At 35.8% G+C, this 17,621-nt stretch overlaps 1 protein-coding gene across 3 annotated transcripts in view; it reads right to left on the bottom strand.

Moving 5' to 3' along the window:
- LOC150081010 (TAR DNA-binding protein 43-like) overlaps positions 1-17,181 on the bottom strand; it is a 42,268-nt gene extending 25,087 nt beyond the window's left edge. The window contains exons 1-2 of one of the 3 annotated variants that reach the window (XM_090380606.1): positions 16,311-17,181; positions 10,794-10,871 (exon numbers count right to left, since the gene is read on the bottom strand). In XM_090380606.1, coding sequence (XP_090236732.1) covers positions 10,794-10,871; positions 16,311-17,081 — 849 coding nt within the window. In that variant the 5' untranslated portion in view covers positions 17,082-17,181. Of the gene's footprint in view, positions 1-10,793; positions 10,872-15,306 lie in introns of those variants that run through there. The other 2 variants (XR_016547353.1, XM_090380605.1) reach the window with 2 other exon arrangements.
- Between the last annotated feature and the right edge of the window lie 440 nt (positions 17,182-17,621).

The raw sequence follows: 17,621 nt of genomic DNA, 5'->3' as shown, positions 1-17,621 counted from the left end.
TGGCGGTAATGTGAAAAAGGGCTCAAAAAATTCATATCGTCACTGACAAGATTCAAGCCCAGATGTTTTCCAAATAGTCCTGAAAGGCTATTGATCATAATCACTGTGCTACACTCAAAAGTCCAAAATGGTAGATAAGTTCTAAATATGAATAAAAATATAACCAAATATCCATCATTTCGGAAGCAATGATTTATGCCTGATGCTGTAAACAAGTTTCACATAATCTATTACACCATGCAAATCAGATAAAAATATCCTGTTTGCAGATGATACAAAGGTTGGCAGAGTTGTTAATGACTGTATTCAGGATACAACAAGATAATATGTTACAACAAGATTTATAAAAATTAGGACATGGGCTGAGAAGTGGCATTTGAAGAGTAACACTGACAAATGCAAGTTGCTGCATATGAGTAGCAGTAATCCCAGAATAACATACCAACTGTGTGGTACAATGGTACAATACTGAGCGTAGCAGAGAACAAAAAAAGACTTAGGAGTAATTGGGCAGTCATGCACGAAGTTCTCTGAGCACTGCATATGGGCTGCTAGAATGGCCAGCTAATGGGGTATTGTCAATGATATACAGGAATTTTGCCAGCAATAGATAAGGTGATTATTCCATTGTATAAGGCAAAGATTAGCCAGAATACATCTTGAATATAGGTTTGTGAGCTTCATTTTAGGAAAGATGAAAGATAGACAGAGATGTCTATCTGTTGAAACAGGTGCAAAGAAGGGCAACAAGATTTTTGAGGAAAACAAAGGGTACCTTACCATGAAAGGCTCAGTTCTACAAATTGCAACATTTGGAAAATGCACCTGTGGAGGTCTGGTTGAGATGTTTGCTTAAGGCTTTGAATGGACTGTAGGAGCTAAATATTGATGGCATCATTCCTCTTGCTCAAGCAACACATGATGAGGACTTAAATTTAAATTGAGGAAGGATGGCTGCAGGATAGTGTTCAGGAAATTTGCTTTCAGCCAGTGGATAGTTTATTGTTGGAACAAACTTCCATCTAGTATTGTGGAAATGGGTAGTTTGAAGAAATTTAAGGTGGAACTAGATAAATTATTATAGAGGGGTCAGAGTGGTGTGGGAAGTGTGATTTTCCCCCTATGATATTGCATATGCTTGCTTTGCTGCATCATTACTAATACCAAACTAGTTCAACTCTCAATGAATGGTTAATCATGATATTTCATATTTGGCTCTTTTAGAAACAATTATCAAGCAATTCCAAATTTATTTAAAATTGCATAAATAGAAATCCAATAATTTAAACGTGTATGTGTTTGTATCAAGATATTAATTTACTTTTAAACATAGGTTATATTAAACTGATTTTCATTTCATGAAATTTCATAATACATTTATTTAAGAAGCTACAAAGAATAATAAAAATATGAAAACCTGAACTCCATATAACTTTATGGCTAAAACACTTAGCTAGAGAATTAATATAACATGCATACAGAGTAAATGCATCATTTTCATATAGAGCTATTTCAGTAAAATAACTTTGCTATAAAAGCATTATATCTCATACCAAGAAGGAAATCAGTAAGTTGATGCTTTATTGCATTCCAAACAAACAGCAATTACTTGTTAAAGAGTAACAGCTCACTAATTATTTTCCGCCAGACAAACTGTTTCAGAGATCTACTGCATCTTCATTGCTGAGTAACTAGGCACCTTCACTGTATGAACTGACAACCAGTTATGTTTCCACAATATGGGAGATGCCAAAATAAACTCTAAAATGATCCATCTGATTATTAGATGGATCATTTCACTGAAATCAATATCAGTATACTTCTTACAGGGAAGGTGCTATTTATTTGAACTGCAAGAATGGGACAAATGATTATGATTTGATTCAAATATGAGCTATATGATGCTTTTGTTGCAGACTTAAGTTTGCCAATATAGTTTGCTATATACATAAAAATGATGCAGTTCCACTGCTTGTATATATGTTACAAAAATTCAAGTGTATACAAAATTAAGATGTACCTGAAATGTTGACCGTGCTGTACATTACTTAGCATTTTTCTTATTACTCTGAAAATTGTGGCATACTTGGAAGCTGTCTATGGTACAATGATTAAAATTGTTTGTTTTGTTATTTGGATTTTAGGAGCATTAGCAACTAAGGCCATATTGCTCCGGGATATGTGGTGATCATTCTCTGACCTTTCCACATCCTCCGTATTTGGTGGTGACGGGCTCGAACTCCGGTCTAATCAAGAAGCGTGTGCTACGCACTGCTGCTCCTTCCCACCTGGCTACGGAGGCGCCTAATGATTAAAATAAGTTAGCTAATAGTTAGGCTATGATCTGTACTTTTCTATTGTCCCAGTAACCTGCGATGACCAATAGTGACTAGGTCTAACAGATAATTACAGCTTATACCTAAAAAATCTTTATATATAGGGTGTTTCTAAATTAAGCTGACAAAATTATAGAGGTAATTCCACATGCCAAAACAAGTAAAAGAAAGTTCACAAAAATATGCTCAATTCTTAATGTTAATGGAGAGCAATGGCTGTTTGAATTTTAAAATATGACTATGGAGTTTTGAATGGCAAAAATAATAAATGAATAAAGAATAAACTGATGCATACCCAGTAAATGTTGTTTCATACTAGATCTGTGATTGAGAATATCTGTGATATTCTTATTTACAAGGATCAGTCCATAACTAATGCCTCTTGGGTGTCAAAATTTTTTGTAACTGAGTTAGTAATGCAAGTTTTATATATGGCTAGTATAAACATTAAGCCACAAACATGCTAAAATAAAAGATTCTGTTTATTATAGATGTGAAGTTATGAACAGTACAACTGATGTTCATGTCCACCAATGGTCAGTGATACAATTCCTTTTCAAGACAGGAGAAAATTCAGCTGTCAGGATTCATGAAAAATTGAAGAAAGTATACCAACAAGGCACTACTGGTATAAATAATGTTCATAGATGGACTGCATGTTTTGAGGGAGTCACTGACATTCATGATCAGCCAAGGAGGAGCAGAAGAAGATCAAAGCCTGTGTGCAGTGAAGAAGATTTTGATGGAATTATTCAAAAAAAGATGGGGCAAACCACATAAGCAAATACATGTTGTTCAGAGAAGAGTTTGTTAACCATTTTAGACAAATCAGACTACAGGAAACTATGCTACAAATAGATACTCCAAGCTGTTAACAAGAGAAATTAACTTGTTAAGCTTCTTGACAAGCTTATCAAGTTAAAAAACAAAAAAGGAAAGCTCTAAGAGGTCACAAAATCACATCATGTCACAATAATACCAGGCCACACACTGCAGATATGTCTCAGATGAAAATTGCAGACCTAGGCCTCATCCTGAATATATTCCAAACTTGGCTCCATCTGATTTCTCTCCCCCATTTGGACACATGAAAGGACATCTTCACTGAAAACACTTTTTCACTGATGAGGAGCTAAAAATAGTGTGACAGGGTGGCTTCAATGCCAAGGTCTTCCCTTTTGCCACAATGCATAGGCGAAAGAACAATGGCAAAAATGTATTGATTAACAAGGTGGATACATAGAATAACATATATAAGCTTCCTAATATTTGTTTAATAAATGATATAAATTTCAACTTTTACACTTTTATGGCCAAAGAGGCAAAACTTATGGACCGACCTTTATATTTTTTTATTACTATTCAAAATTCAAATTGCTACAGTTCCACAACCATTCAGAATCATGTTTTATACAAACACATTTTTACTACTTCTGGAATGCAGAATTTATTTTACTGTAATTTTGCACATATAACTTCACTTTATAATTTTGCTGGTGTCATTTAGAAACAAAAGATTCTAACAACAAAGTATACTAACAACAAAGCTTCAATTAACTTTAAATACTACAGAATGTTCATTTTAAAGGTAATCCCACATAATTCAAGGATATAGTTTTAAAACTGTTTTCTTTTTATTATTATTTATTATGTACATACACCACCCTCCAAACAATTACACCTGCTCTATATACAAAAGTGCCAGTTCAGGCTATAATGAATTTCATAATCAATTACCATAAGTTTTACCAATGATAATAAAGTTTGTATAATTACCCTACAGTTCATTGACAGGTTGCTATCAACAGTTATACAGGTAGATATAATAGACCACTCTTATGAAAATAAAGAATTACTAACCAGGATCATCACATTCTTCGCACTATATTCACTGAGTTGGCCTTGCATTAGCAACACCCCTTTGTGTAGGAATGGACTGGTCTGTGATGCCAATGAAGGCTCAAACTCAGGAATGGCTGATATAAGATTGTAGTTTTCACACATGGTGGCCAGTTTTTGAGTGTCTGTGAGGAAGAATGAGTCTGTGTTGAGATCTTACTGACTGCAAATGTGAAAGAATTATTGTGGGGATAAGATGTGCAGGTGCCAAAATCTTGACTCTGGGTGGTTAGCTCGGCCACTGTGAGGTAGAACAGTGGCCCATCTAACTACTAGTATAATACAGGGATAGCAGGGCTAATATGCACATGGACTATGCCATAACAGTCCATGAGAATATTATGCACTGTACATTAGCTTGTGTAGGCTACAGCAGTCGATGGCCATCATGGGTACTTTGCTTACTGAAAGACATAAGACACTGCAGTTTTCATGAGCATGTCAGAACCAACACTGGACCACTGACACGTGGAAACCCATCGTTTAGTCTGATGAATCTTGTTTCTAACTGTATCATGCCAATGGGCTTATCTGCATTCGGAGAAATCAATATGAGGCCACAGCAACTCGATGCACTGTTGATGTTTGGCAGGCTGGAGGCAGTGATGTTATGGTTCGGGGAATATTTTTGTGGCATGCCCTGAGTTCTCTGATCACCATTAATGGTTCAGTGGGAATGTCTATCTTTCTACTGTCACCAACCAAGTATATACCACCTTCACCATGACAGTGCGTGCATCCAGACAATTCTGGGGTCTATCAAGAAAACAACACGCCACACCACAAGGCCCAGCAGGTTGCTAACTGGTTTCAGGAACATGACAATGAATTCTCTATCCTCCCATGGCCACTCAACCTAACTGTTCTTGTTTGGGACCTAATCGAAAAGGACATTCGACGCTACAACCATCCATCTGATAATGTGCAGGCATTATCGGACACTTTGTGCAATGCATGGGTAGTACCGCCACAGGACACCTGCAACACCCTGTGTTGTGCATGTCAAGGCATTTATGGGCCTTGGCATGGATGACATATTACATGCAAAAGGTGGCGCTCACATCTGGTGAGTATGGGCTTGGCACACCCAGAGTCCTGAGCTGGATATCATCATTCTTCTTTTTCTTGGTGATTCCCTTCTATTTCTCTCTCTCTCTCAGAGTAATTCAGAAATTTTTTTTTTTTTGTCTGGTGCAGCATAAGTCTCAGGATTCCTTGCACCATATGGCTAATAATAATAATATGTATTCACAGCCTCTCTGATTATTGCCTTCAAGGTATTCCATAATTCTAACATATTCGCCTTCACTGTGCTAACTGCTTGGTTGATAGAGACAATATCTTAACACATTCACTGCCACTTATATTTGTGTGGCTTGGGGCACTGGAATAAGTAGGCACTGCTTTTAGTAAATGAAAGGGATTTCATCTGTGAAGAATAATCGCTCCAAGTAACACTGGCAACACCGGCATCTGTTGCTTGTAGCATTCTAACATCAACAGATGCATATGAACAAGTTCAGAATCTGCATCACTTGAATTGAATTTTATTTCAGTATCAGATGACATATTATAAAGAACTGATTCAATGTCGTCAGCTTCAACATACTATCCATCCCAGACATCCTAAGCTGTGGACCCATTATAACAACCCTTCAGGGTAAAATTTTATAGGAAAATGCTTTTTATACAAAATTTTATCAGTAGATACACACATTAAGGATGACATTTCATTTTTCACAAACTAAAGAATTAAAATTCAGCAAGTATAATCTTCAAAAAATTTTACCTTTTCTTCTTGTGGAAAATACTAAATGAGATAAAATAACTTCAACATATGCAAAAAAAATATTAACTAGATAAAATAATGTATGCAAAGAAACATGAAACTGTGAACCAAGTATACAGCCTTTATATAGCGCTCTCTAAACAGCGTGACTGATGCTAAGCAAAATCCCGGCTGCATGGCTCAATTAGTGTGCCCACTATTGTAAAAAAAAAAATCTATTGAACAGTTGTTAATTTCACGTGCCTTTCCTTTTCAGTGCTCATTTATTGACAGCAACTGAATGGACACAAAGTTGCATTAAGGTACAAAAATTGCAGTTTGCATTAATGCAAGTTTGGACAGCAAACTTATTAAACTGTCATAGTCTCCTTTCCTGAAATTAAAACCCATGTTTTTGCCTTTAACAACAGCAACCTCTCTCTCTCCTCTCATCATCCAACTAACCTGTGATTGCTTTCCTGCTAATGTTTCTGTAGTCAGAAATTAATCTCCTATCTTTTTTGCACATCCATACCATTTTAAATTTGCTTCACTTACCTTTAGCTGGATGAGAGTTTTACCAAAATATTTTGCATTTTCTCATTTGTAAGATGAACTACTGCTACTTCTGTTCAGTTTTGTTTATTTTTCTTAAATTCATTCTTGAAGATTTTGATTTTTGATGAGTTCCTTTATTCCGTACCTAGCTCTCAGGTCTAAAAGTGCTTAAGAACTGTTCGAACTTTTGTAACTAATTTTCATGCCAAGTTCACTACCTTGCACTATAGAGATTCTATGCTGGCATGCATAAGTTCTGAATATGGGAATTATTTTGTTGCACTCAGGGCTGCTTTTGGTAAGAAGCATGTGTCCCATGCCTCCTATATTGTATATGTATTATCTACTATCTATATGTATTATGATGTATAAAAACTTATATGTATTAAAAAACTGTATTGTAAATTCACCATTACATTCAGGTGTGTCAGGGAAGTAAACGGTCTTAATTGTGTCTACAGTAATGGCAGAAGTGTTATCAATAAAAAAGTGAATTTGAACTGATGGTTAGACATATGATATAAGCATTAGTTGTCCTAACCATTCACTCATTTTATTGAGAACACTCCTGCCATTACTTTAGACACAGTTATGGCTATTTGCTTCCTTGACACACCCTTACGTAAAGGTGAATTTGTAGTTTTGTTTTGTTTTTCTTTAATACAGTTAAGTTGTTACACACCATATCATCCAAGTGGTTGGCATTAAACAGAAGTATTCATAATAACTGCAATAATACACCAACCATAGTAGCCTCGTAGCCGAGTGGTCAAAAGCGGGAGTGCAGTAGCACACGCTCTTTGAGTAGACCAGGGTTCAAGCCCACGACTGCTAAATACAGTCGATCTGCCAAGCCACACTGGATCAGCATGGCAGATATGGTCCACTTTCCTCAACATGAATTGTCGAGGCGGCTTCCATCCTGCAGGTTGATAATGGCTGCAGGTTACCATATAACTGAAACTTTATTAAAATAGAATAATATAGTATAAGACTGGATCAAATTAAAATGCTATAATAAAATAAAATACACTGATTGTACAATAAAAGCAATAAGATAAGAGCTGGGTAGAGAATAAAGGAACTCATCAAAAATTAGAATCTTCAAGAATGAATTTAAAACAAATGAACAGAACTAAACAGTAGTAATGACAAGTTCATTTTACAAAATATAAAGAATACCAATTATACTACACGGAATAAAAGTGATAAAACAATCATCACAGAACAAAGGTCACAGATTATGGGAAATCTGCTGTGGCTGAATATTTTTGGGAGAACCACCAAATTTCACCTGTTGATGCCATTATAGTCGACCATTTGCCCTGATTGTGAAACCGCAAATGGCTGGAGCGCTTGCGGATTTGCTCTTCTGAGCATAATACCATTAATAGAGACAGGGGAATCCGTATTCCAGTCTTTGAAACTGTAATTCTGGGATGGGATGAACAGTTCCACATGGCACGGTCCTGAACCATTTCCGGCTTCAGTGCCATGTGGAGGATACTGCCCATGTTTCTACAGTAACACGTTTTGTTTGTTTGTTATTTGGTTTTTAGGAGCATTAGCAACTAAGGCCATATTGCTCAGTGAATATGCGGTGGTCATTCCTGACCTTTCTGCATCCTCCGTATTTGGTGGTGACGGGCTCGAACCCCGGTCTAATCAAGAAGCATGTGCTACACACTGCTGCTCCTTTCCACCGGGCTATGGAGACACCACGGTAACACATGCTGCGAGCTATGATCCTGCAGATATTTAAGGATGTACCATGATAAGTTAAGTCTTACTGTTGATAAAAGAGGAAGTTGCCACTGAAAGCTATTGTTGTTTTTATCACTTTTATTCCGTATAGTGCAACTGCATTCCATTTTATCGCTTTTATTCCGTATATTTTATCTTATTGCTTTTATTGTACAATTAGTGTATTTTATTTTATTTTAGCATTTTAATTTGATCTGGTCTTATACTATATTATTCTATTTTAATAAAGCTTCAGTTATATGGTTGGTGTATCATTGCAGTTATTATGAATCAGAATATTCCTAACCCCAGAGGTCTATTTGAAGAATTAAACAGAAGTGATGTGGACAAAATTTACTAATCTTTGCTTAATTCATAATACTTTGATTTTACTATATTCATGTGAAAACTTGTTTCTTAAAATGGTAAATATTAAATGTCTGCTTCTCTGAGTGAAATTAGTAGGAGAAAAAAATAATAAATGCAGAAAAAAAAAAAAAATTAAAAAAGTTTAACCAAAATTTTGGATTACTAATTTTATTTTAGTTTGAAAGATCTTCAAGGATCTATAAAAAAAAAAAAAAAAACAGATAGAAGTTGTAGAGAGCTTGGCATGAAGATCAGTTAAAACAATCAAAAATTATAAAAGCTAGGATGGTTTTTACACCTATTTTAACTTCAAGCTGAGAGCTGGGTAGAGAATAAAGGAACTCATCAAAAATCAGAATCTTCAAGAATGAATTTAAAACAAATGAACAGAACTAAACAGTAGTAATGACAAGTTCATCTTACAAATAAGTAAATGCAAAACATTTCGGGGCAACTCTCATACAGTTAAAGGTAAGTGGAGCAAATTTAAGATGGCATGGGCATGCAAAAAAAGACAGGAGATGGGAAAATGGCAAATAAATATCTCGGTGTGTGTGGGGGAGGGAAACAAGGGTAATATGTTCCAAGGGGACTGATAGCATCAAGCAAGTATTAGGGGAGAGGGGCTCCAGAGCTGGTGATCAATAGGTTGTCAAAAGCATGAAGGGGAAACAGTGAAGGGAAGGCAAATGGTCTGGTAGGAGTGATTTTTACTATTCTAGTGATTTGTACACCAATGACGAAATATGATATTTTGCCACTATCACACAAGGAACAGAGAGAACTGCAGTATGTGACAAATTTAGATGTTGATAATGAAGACAGTTAATGCTATGAACCAACAATATACACTGAGTGATCACTGAAATATAACCACTTACCTAATACTTCGTAGGTCCTTCTTTTGCCCTCAGTACAGCAGCTATCTGATGTGGAATTGATTCAACAAGATGTCGGAAGCATTCGGGAGGTATGGTCAACCAAGCTGTATATAATGCGGCCAGCAATGCAGGTATGGAGGTGATTGGTGTATCCAGATGCCTGATATGACTTTCCATAGTGTCCCACAAGTGCTCTATGGGATTGATATCGGTGGAGTGCGGAGGCCAATCAATATACTAGAAGTCAGAACTGTGTTCCTAAAACCATTCCTGCACAACAAGTGCCCAATGGCTCGGCACATTGTTATCTTGGAAGACACCATCGCCATTTGGGAAAAAGTGTACCATAGTGGGGTGTACACAGTCAGCAAGCAGTTGATGACAGGATAACGGAGACCACTGATACATTGTTCCACATGCACCAGGGGTACAAGTTCCTGCCAGTAAAACATGTCCCACACAATACAACCGCCTCCACCAGCATGCACTTTTGATACCATGCATGATGGATCAAGAGCCTCCTGTTGGTGATGCCAAATCCATCTACGACCATCCACAGTGTGGAGTAAATAACGTGACTCACCTGACCAGCACAACTTCTTCCAGTCTTCTAACATCCAACTTGCATGCTCTTTGCACCAGGTGAGTCTTTTATGAACCTTGGTTAGGAGAAGATGCCATAGGGATTGCTGTTGCTATAGCCCATACATGCAATGCATGGTCATGCCAGATATTGTTCCGGGTTGGCCCATGTTGTATTGGGTAGTCAACTCTTCAACAGTGCTGTGCCTGTTCGCCAGTACGAGTCGTCGGACCTGGTGCTCACCTCTAACGTCAACCTTCCCTTTCGCTGACCTTTTCAGTTTTGCCGTCCGGTCGTTGTTTGACCATTCTGATGCCAGTCCTGGTACACTTTAACTATGGTGGCTCTCGAACACCCCACCAGTTCAGCCGTTTGGGAAATCAAGGCGGCAGCTCGCCGAGCACCCACAATCCGTCCTTTATCAAAGTCTGACAAATCCTTCCTTTTACCCATCACACTCGGAATTTTACTACCTACTGAACCACTGATACCTTATCTGTGCTACATAGGTAGACTACTTGCACTCTTGTACCTTACGTGGTCAACAGGTAGCATTCAGTTTTCATAGGGATGATCATAATTCAGTGATCATTCAATGTAATCTGTAAGCTGCATATATTCTATGATTGGTTTGCATATTTTATTTGATTAAAAACCTTGAATTTCTTGGGGGCGGGGGGGGATCCAACCCTCAGCCAGAGTAAAAAGGAACATTCCTCATATCTTGATGGAATCTGAAAAAAATATTTTCAGAATCAAAGTATTTTCCACATAATATGGAAGAATTGTGATCATAGCCACTATGCTAATGATAAGGGGGCTAGGGTGATATATATACTTCTGTAAATGATAGTTCTATAAATAACTTAGCACTATACTGTTTAAATACAAGAGTTGACGTCGATTTTTACTTGAAAATTCATGAAATACTGTAAATATATCATGTGAATTATACATTTACAGTTTTCTTAAATTTTCATTTCATTAATTTCACAATTTTCATGTAAAATTAAAATGATTTTTAACAACGAATTTATTAATTTCATAATTCTGTGTGTCTCATGCTGCTGATTACATACTAATCAAGTGATTGCACCTTTGCAAGTACTACAAACATGTCTTTGTTATCAGTCAACAGGTTGCAAAAAGCAACCTGTTGACTGATACAACAGCAACTAACAAGCGTACAGGAAGTTTCTGCTAAAAAAGAGATCATTTAGTATCTTTAGCAAAAACTAAAGGCATGTTTGATCCCTATAGTAACCATTTACATTTCTAAAAACTGTAAGAAATAATATCAATGTATGACACAGAACAGCAATACACAACCCATGGCCTGCATGTAGCCTGTTTCTTTGTATTGCGCAGCCCACAACTACGTAGGCAGCACTATGTATTATGCCCTTCCTCATGCTGACTTTTAAAAATATCCATTTTTAGTAATATTAAATTTTACTGTTTTAAGATGGTTTATGTATCTTGCTCAATATTTAACATTATTATATCCATTCATGTAATACATATGGTATTATTATCATGTAATAATAGTGTTGGATCATGTAAAAAAATGTAAACTCTATATATAAAATGTTCATTAACAAAAATTAAATCTAGTTTGAAAAATACATAATTAGTGACAATGAACTGTTATTGTACCACTACTTGCGAGAACCCAAGCAACTGGTGGCATTCAGCATTTTCTGTTTTGAATCCTAGCAGAAAAAGGATGCCCCTGCAAGAGTCTTCACATTTAGGTTGGGTTTACTCTGTTAAACACATGACTTTATTATCTTGCTATTTTTTAGAGAATGGAAAAAACTACACCAGGAAATGTTTGTAATGATCTACACGAAAACAGGTACATTGGATGTCACACACTGCATTTACAGCATTTTGAAAATTGCTGTGTCTATCTACATACAGTAGACTTTCAAAATAATGGCACCTTCAGGGATTCAAGGTGCCGTTATTTAGAAAGTTTTACTTTTAATATATTTAATCCAGAAATAATGAGACTAATTAAGAAAGAGAGAAATTAAGAATGCAATTTTATTAACTGCACACAAAAACATAAATATGTTGATGATCAAATGTTATATTCTGCCATTAATGCACCCCTACTTATGCTCCTTTCTATTTTCTTTATTATATCAAGCTTAGCCTGCACGGGGAACACAGTGGTATCGTCACCGTCCTCCCCACACTGGGTGCAAAAGGCCCTAGTTCGAATCCTGTCGATAATGTGAGGAACTTTTATGGGCTTTTTACACTCTGTGGCTGAGTTAGTCGGTCTCAGGAATAAACAGCAAGGTTCCCCCCAGAAACTGGAGTTTTTTTGTCCAGCAAAACAAGCAGATTGACCAGAGAATGTGTTCTCTGGTCAATTACCCATAACAACACACATGGGTATATGAATTAACTTTCCAGATGTAATAGTTTGGATTATATCAAGTTTGTCACTAACTTTAGGAGCCATAGTGAGGGGTTTTTAATTTAAAATAAATGCAAAACAGCAGTATATAATCCGTGTTATCAGTACAGAATTCACTTTCAAAATGGCTTAAGTAAACAAATACAGTAATCATGTGACTTGCCATTTTCTTTTTTCTACACTGCAATACATCTGGGCTATATGTAAACATCAGATCTCAATGTGCCGTTAGCTCAAATGTTCCATTATTTGGGGTGCTGTTATTTCGACATTCTACTGTGTATATATAAATCTTCACAGACCATTTTCAGTCTGCAATAAAAAGTGTGTTGTTTAAAACAGTTAATAGGCCCAATAAATGTATAAATATAAGGCAAAGTACATTTAATTAACAAAAATAACAGGCCAATGGCAAGTACAAATCATCCCATTTTATCTCACATTTTGAGAACTATCAGAGATATTAATAGTAATGGCAACTGCAATTTTGAAAAAAAAAAAAAAAAAAAAAAAACATGGCAGAAATGAAGATTATTGAATGGAAGAAATTATAGCAAGTGGAATAAATCAGGACCATATGTTCTTATGATGAAAATAACTACTTTACTTTAAGGAAACCTCACTACTTATAGAAAGAGAAAATTTCAAAGATCCAGAGCGCACAAACAATACTGTCACAGGTTCTTCAATCAATACTGTACTATCTTGCTTCTCACAGTTCAACTGAGAAATGCTTTCTTATAACTTTACAGTATTATTTATCCGTCATAGTTTCATACTATTTAATAATAATTTATATCTGAGATTTGAAAAAAAAACATTTAATTAGGATAGTAGTGCATGCATCTACTGCCAGTAACTGTAATATGTCACTTTCATCTTGATACCTAGACAATCGGACATATGACAAGCCCTGGTCAAACAATTTGGGGTACTGGTAATAAATGTCTCATTTTAATCAAGCCATCAGAAAAGCTGAGAGCATCTTTTTACCTAAGGAAATGGAAAAAATAATTTTATCCATATAATAAATAACTTTATTTAGTGTGAAAACTTGATTGCATTAGTTTCCATTAGTGAAAACTATTATTAAGGAGTACAAATGATGATATAAATTGACTGGTGAAAATATGTCTGCAAGATAAAATTATTTCTTAGAAGTGTTTTTATATTACCATAAAGCTTAACTTATATTTCAGGCATGTTGATATTATAAACATACTTTGCTAGAATGGTTACAAATTTGATTGATGTTATCTGTAGTCGTGAATGTGTCCCACGGATGTCCCTGCTGTGTCTGCATATCCTACTATTTAATCACGAAAGGGATAAATCTTTTAACAATCCTGCTATTTTTTTTCTCTTTCTTGATAACTGAATATATCATGCTCTTTATGTTTTTGTTTGTTTCTGTAATGCAAACTAGGGAGGAAAAGATAAAATTCAGTAAAATTTATTATCTGAAAAAGATATTTCCAACTATAAATCTCCCCCCCCCCCACCAAGTTTCCATATAAAATGCATTTAGGGGTAATATAAATTAAATTCTGTATGTGTGAAACAAAAGGATTTTTCCTTTCTGTTCTAAAACAAATAGTATATATTTTTTATCTTGAGCTATTTCTGCATTAACTGTTAACAGCTCTGTGATCAGTTGGATTATTGATCATGTGCATAATGCAGTTACATAACCAAGCAGATGCCAAATCTACATAAAATACCTTTTTCCAACATAAATTTCACTAATATAATCAAATATAAATATACTTTCAACACGAGTATCAATTATTAAAAAATGCTTACAGTTAGTTGATTACACAACACAACAATTTGATACCAAAAAATAAGCAATGACAGCTGACCAGAGAGAAGCCATATGACCACCAGTAGAGGTTCACAAGAAGCTCAACAACCTTCCAGTATCATGTTTTAATTAAGCTCTGAAGTATTATTTTCATAATAAATCTATTAGCTTCTTCTATTAGATCACAATAAATCTATTAGCTTCTTATTTGCCATTATATATGTTATATAATACCTGTTTATATAAATCACAGATTAGGAAAAACAGCTTATTGAAAATAATCTCCTTCATATGAATAACACTAATAATATTAACTATTACACATTCATGGAAAAATTCACATATTATTCACCACGCTTTAAGACTTATTTTAGGCATTTATATATTTCAATAAACTATAGATGTTACATTAAGTTTCAACTGTACTCCATTCATTTACATTTCAACTACCAGTACTATTGCTGAACCTCCATGCAACGGTTGCTACAGGTTGGTAATTTGAACTCAAGTAATTTATGTGCACTTTCAAGTATCATTTAAATCATAAGATCAGTTTACTTATAAAAACTCAATCATGAAATTTGCCAAATTACTTATAACTGCTATATTAAATTGAACACACACAAAAAAAAAAAAAAAAGAAAAAGAAAAAAAAAATTCTGAGATGTTTCGTTCATAAAATTGCATTTTTAAAAATATTATTACTATGTACCTGGCATTTCAAATTTCAAGGCTGCTAATTTTTCAAAATTTAGATACATAAAGCACTGATTCTTTTATAGCACTACTTTGGAGCTTTCATAAACTATTACATTCACTTATTCAAAACAAATGAAAGGAATACCAAATATTCTTGAATTTGTGGTTTTTAAAGAGTACTTACTTTAAAACATGAAAATATTTGCAATCAAAAAATAAGTGACGGTTAAGGCAGTTTCACAGCAAGAAAAATTAGTTTTTATTATACATACAGATCTCTACAATACAGACATTACAGAGAAGGGGAGAGGTGAGTGGAGAAAGTGAGAGAGAGAGATAGATACTTGCTCCTAACCCACATATACAACAGTTATACAATCCATCCTAACAACATAATTATTCTAATTCAGCTCTTTTTGATAGACTGGTACACTGATACAGTCATTCAAATAAAATTTTACAGACACTGGCATTCAGACAATCATATTCATTCACCTCTAAAGAAAATCTGGATAATAACATTCTTCTAGCAGACAAACAGTTTTTCCAGTCATTCACTCACTGTGACACTGGCATACCAAAACCAGATTTCACATCTCTCTGAGGCCAGGGACCTTGTGCAGTTGCTGCTTCACCACCAGTTTGAGCTTGATTTATCCAACCTAAATATCCAGCACTTGCTGCGGTACCACCTAATGCAGGTGCAGAGGTAGCTACTGGCTGATTAGGATTATTTGCTGTTGCATCAACATGGCCCGTACTCTGAGGAAAATTTCCACCAAACAGGCCAAGTCCTACTTGACCCAAAGCAGCAGCAACAACTGGCAGTGCAGCACCTAAATTTAGTGCTCCCATGCCCATTGTTGGTGGAGTAGTGTTTACACCTTGACCAGTAGCCCCACCCTGCCCAGCATTCTGATTACTTCCCATGCTAACTGTGTGTGTTATCCCCAAGTTTCTACTTAAAGTTGCCAGGTTAGGAACTTCCGCTCCTCTGTGCCCACCCACTGCTGCAGCTGCTGTTCCTTGGTTCCACATTACACCATCGCTTATACCCATACTTAAGGCCCCATGATGAGCAATCTGACCTCCTACAAAAGGTGCTCCCCCTGCAGTTCCAGCAGAATACCCACTCATACCAGCTGCTAAACCTGGTGCTCCACTACGCCCATCCACTCTACCATAACCACGAAACACATGCTGGGAACCAGGCCCATTTTTAGGTACAGCATTACTCACGTGGATGCTTGTTCCTTTGATAATGTAATCCTCTCCACAAAGGTTCTGTGCAATTTCTGGATCCATAAATGTAACAAATGCAAATGCTCTGAATGGTTTCGGGATGAAAACATCTGTGACTTCTCCATACTTGGAAAAGTAATCTCGTAAATCTTCTGCTGTTATATCTTCTGTGCATCTACCAATAAAAACTTTCCTGCTCATTTCAGCAATCTGTCCTTCTTTGGAATTCGGTATTTTTACATCACACCACCGGCCATCAATCATATGACGTTTAGAAAGTACCCTTATTTGTGAATCAAAATTTGCGAATCTAATAAAGCCAAATCCTTTTGAATGACCAGTTTTGGGATCTTTTTTGACCTGTGCCATTAAAACTTCTCCAAAGGTTTCAAAGTATTGCCTAAGTTCCTGCTCTGTTGTTTTCCAAGGTAAGCCCAGTACAATCAAGTCTGAGCATTTCTGTCTGTTTTCCATTCTTTTTGTTTTAGCTGTACTGTTTTCCAGCTGTTCATCAGACTTTCTTTTATTTTCCTTTGAGAAAACACAGTAGTATACCATATTACCCCAGCCACTATCAGGGGGATGCAAGCGACCGTTCACAAGTCGAACACCACGCATAGAACCAGAATCAACATTCTTGTATTTCAAACCGCACGTACCTGGAAACTGAGCAGACAACGTAGTAAGCAATAGCGTACAATCATCTTCTGTCGGCAATTCGATGGGTTCCTCGCCCTCTTCTTCTGCTACTTGGATGAACGCACTCATTTTCAGTTGCAGCGAATAAAATTATTAAAAAAAACACAAAAAATTAACTGCTAAATTTTTAAGCGCGACTTACGCTGTTTGTAAACAACATGGTAGCACAACCAAATATCATGGCGAATTACACTGCCCTCAGACACGCCGCAATTCTTTTCAGCAGACCAATGACAATAATTCTTTTTCTCGCATAAAAAGAGCAAAATAAAATGTAGAAATAAAAAAAAAAAAAAAATGTATTGTATTCACGAATAAATTTATCTCTCATCTTCGTTATTAATTGGTTATGAATAATAATGAAGACCTATAATTTTCTTTCCATTTTTTTCTTCGTTCATTTCTTAGCAACTCGCTTACAACCACATACACGGATTTTGCCAGCGGGGGACAAAGAAGTGATTACTCCTTTGTACAACACAGTTTTCGGAAGTGTGGTCAGGGGCCGGGCATCAGTCGTAGAAAAAAAAATTTATGACACTTAAAAAATAGAAAAAATAATCGCACCAGCCTATTATTATTGACAAATGTTCACGAACGCCACAAATC

The sequence above is a fragment of the Mastigoproctus giganteus genome, chromosome 9, assembly GCF_048544385.1.
Source record: "Mastigoproctus giganteus isolate SK-2022 chromosome 9, ASM4854438v1, whole genome shotgun sequence".
Taxonomy (NCBI): Eukaryota; Metazoa; Arthropoda; class Arachnida; order Uropygi; family Thelyphonidae; genus Mastigoproctus; species Mastigoproctus giganteus.
This window is presented reverse-complemented; position numbering and strand designations above follow the sequence as displayed.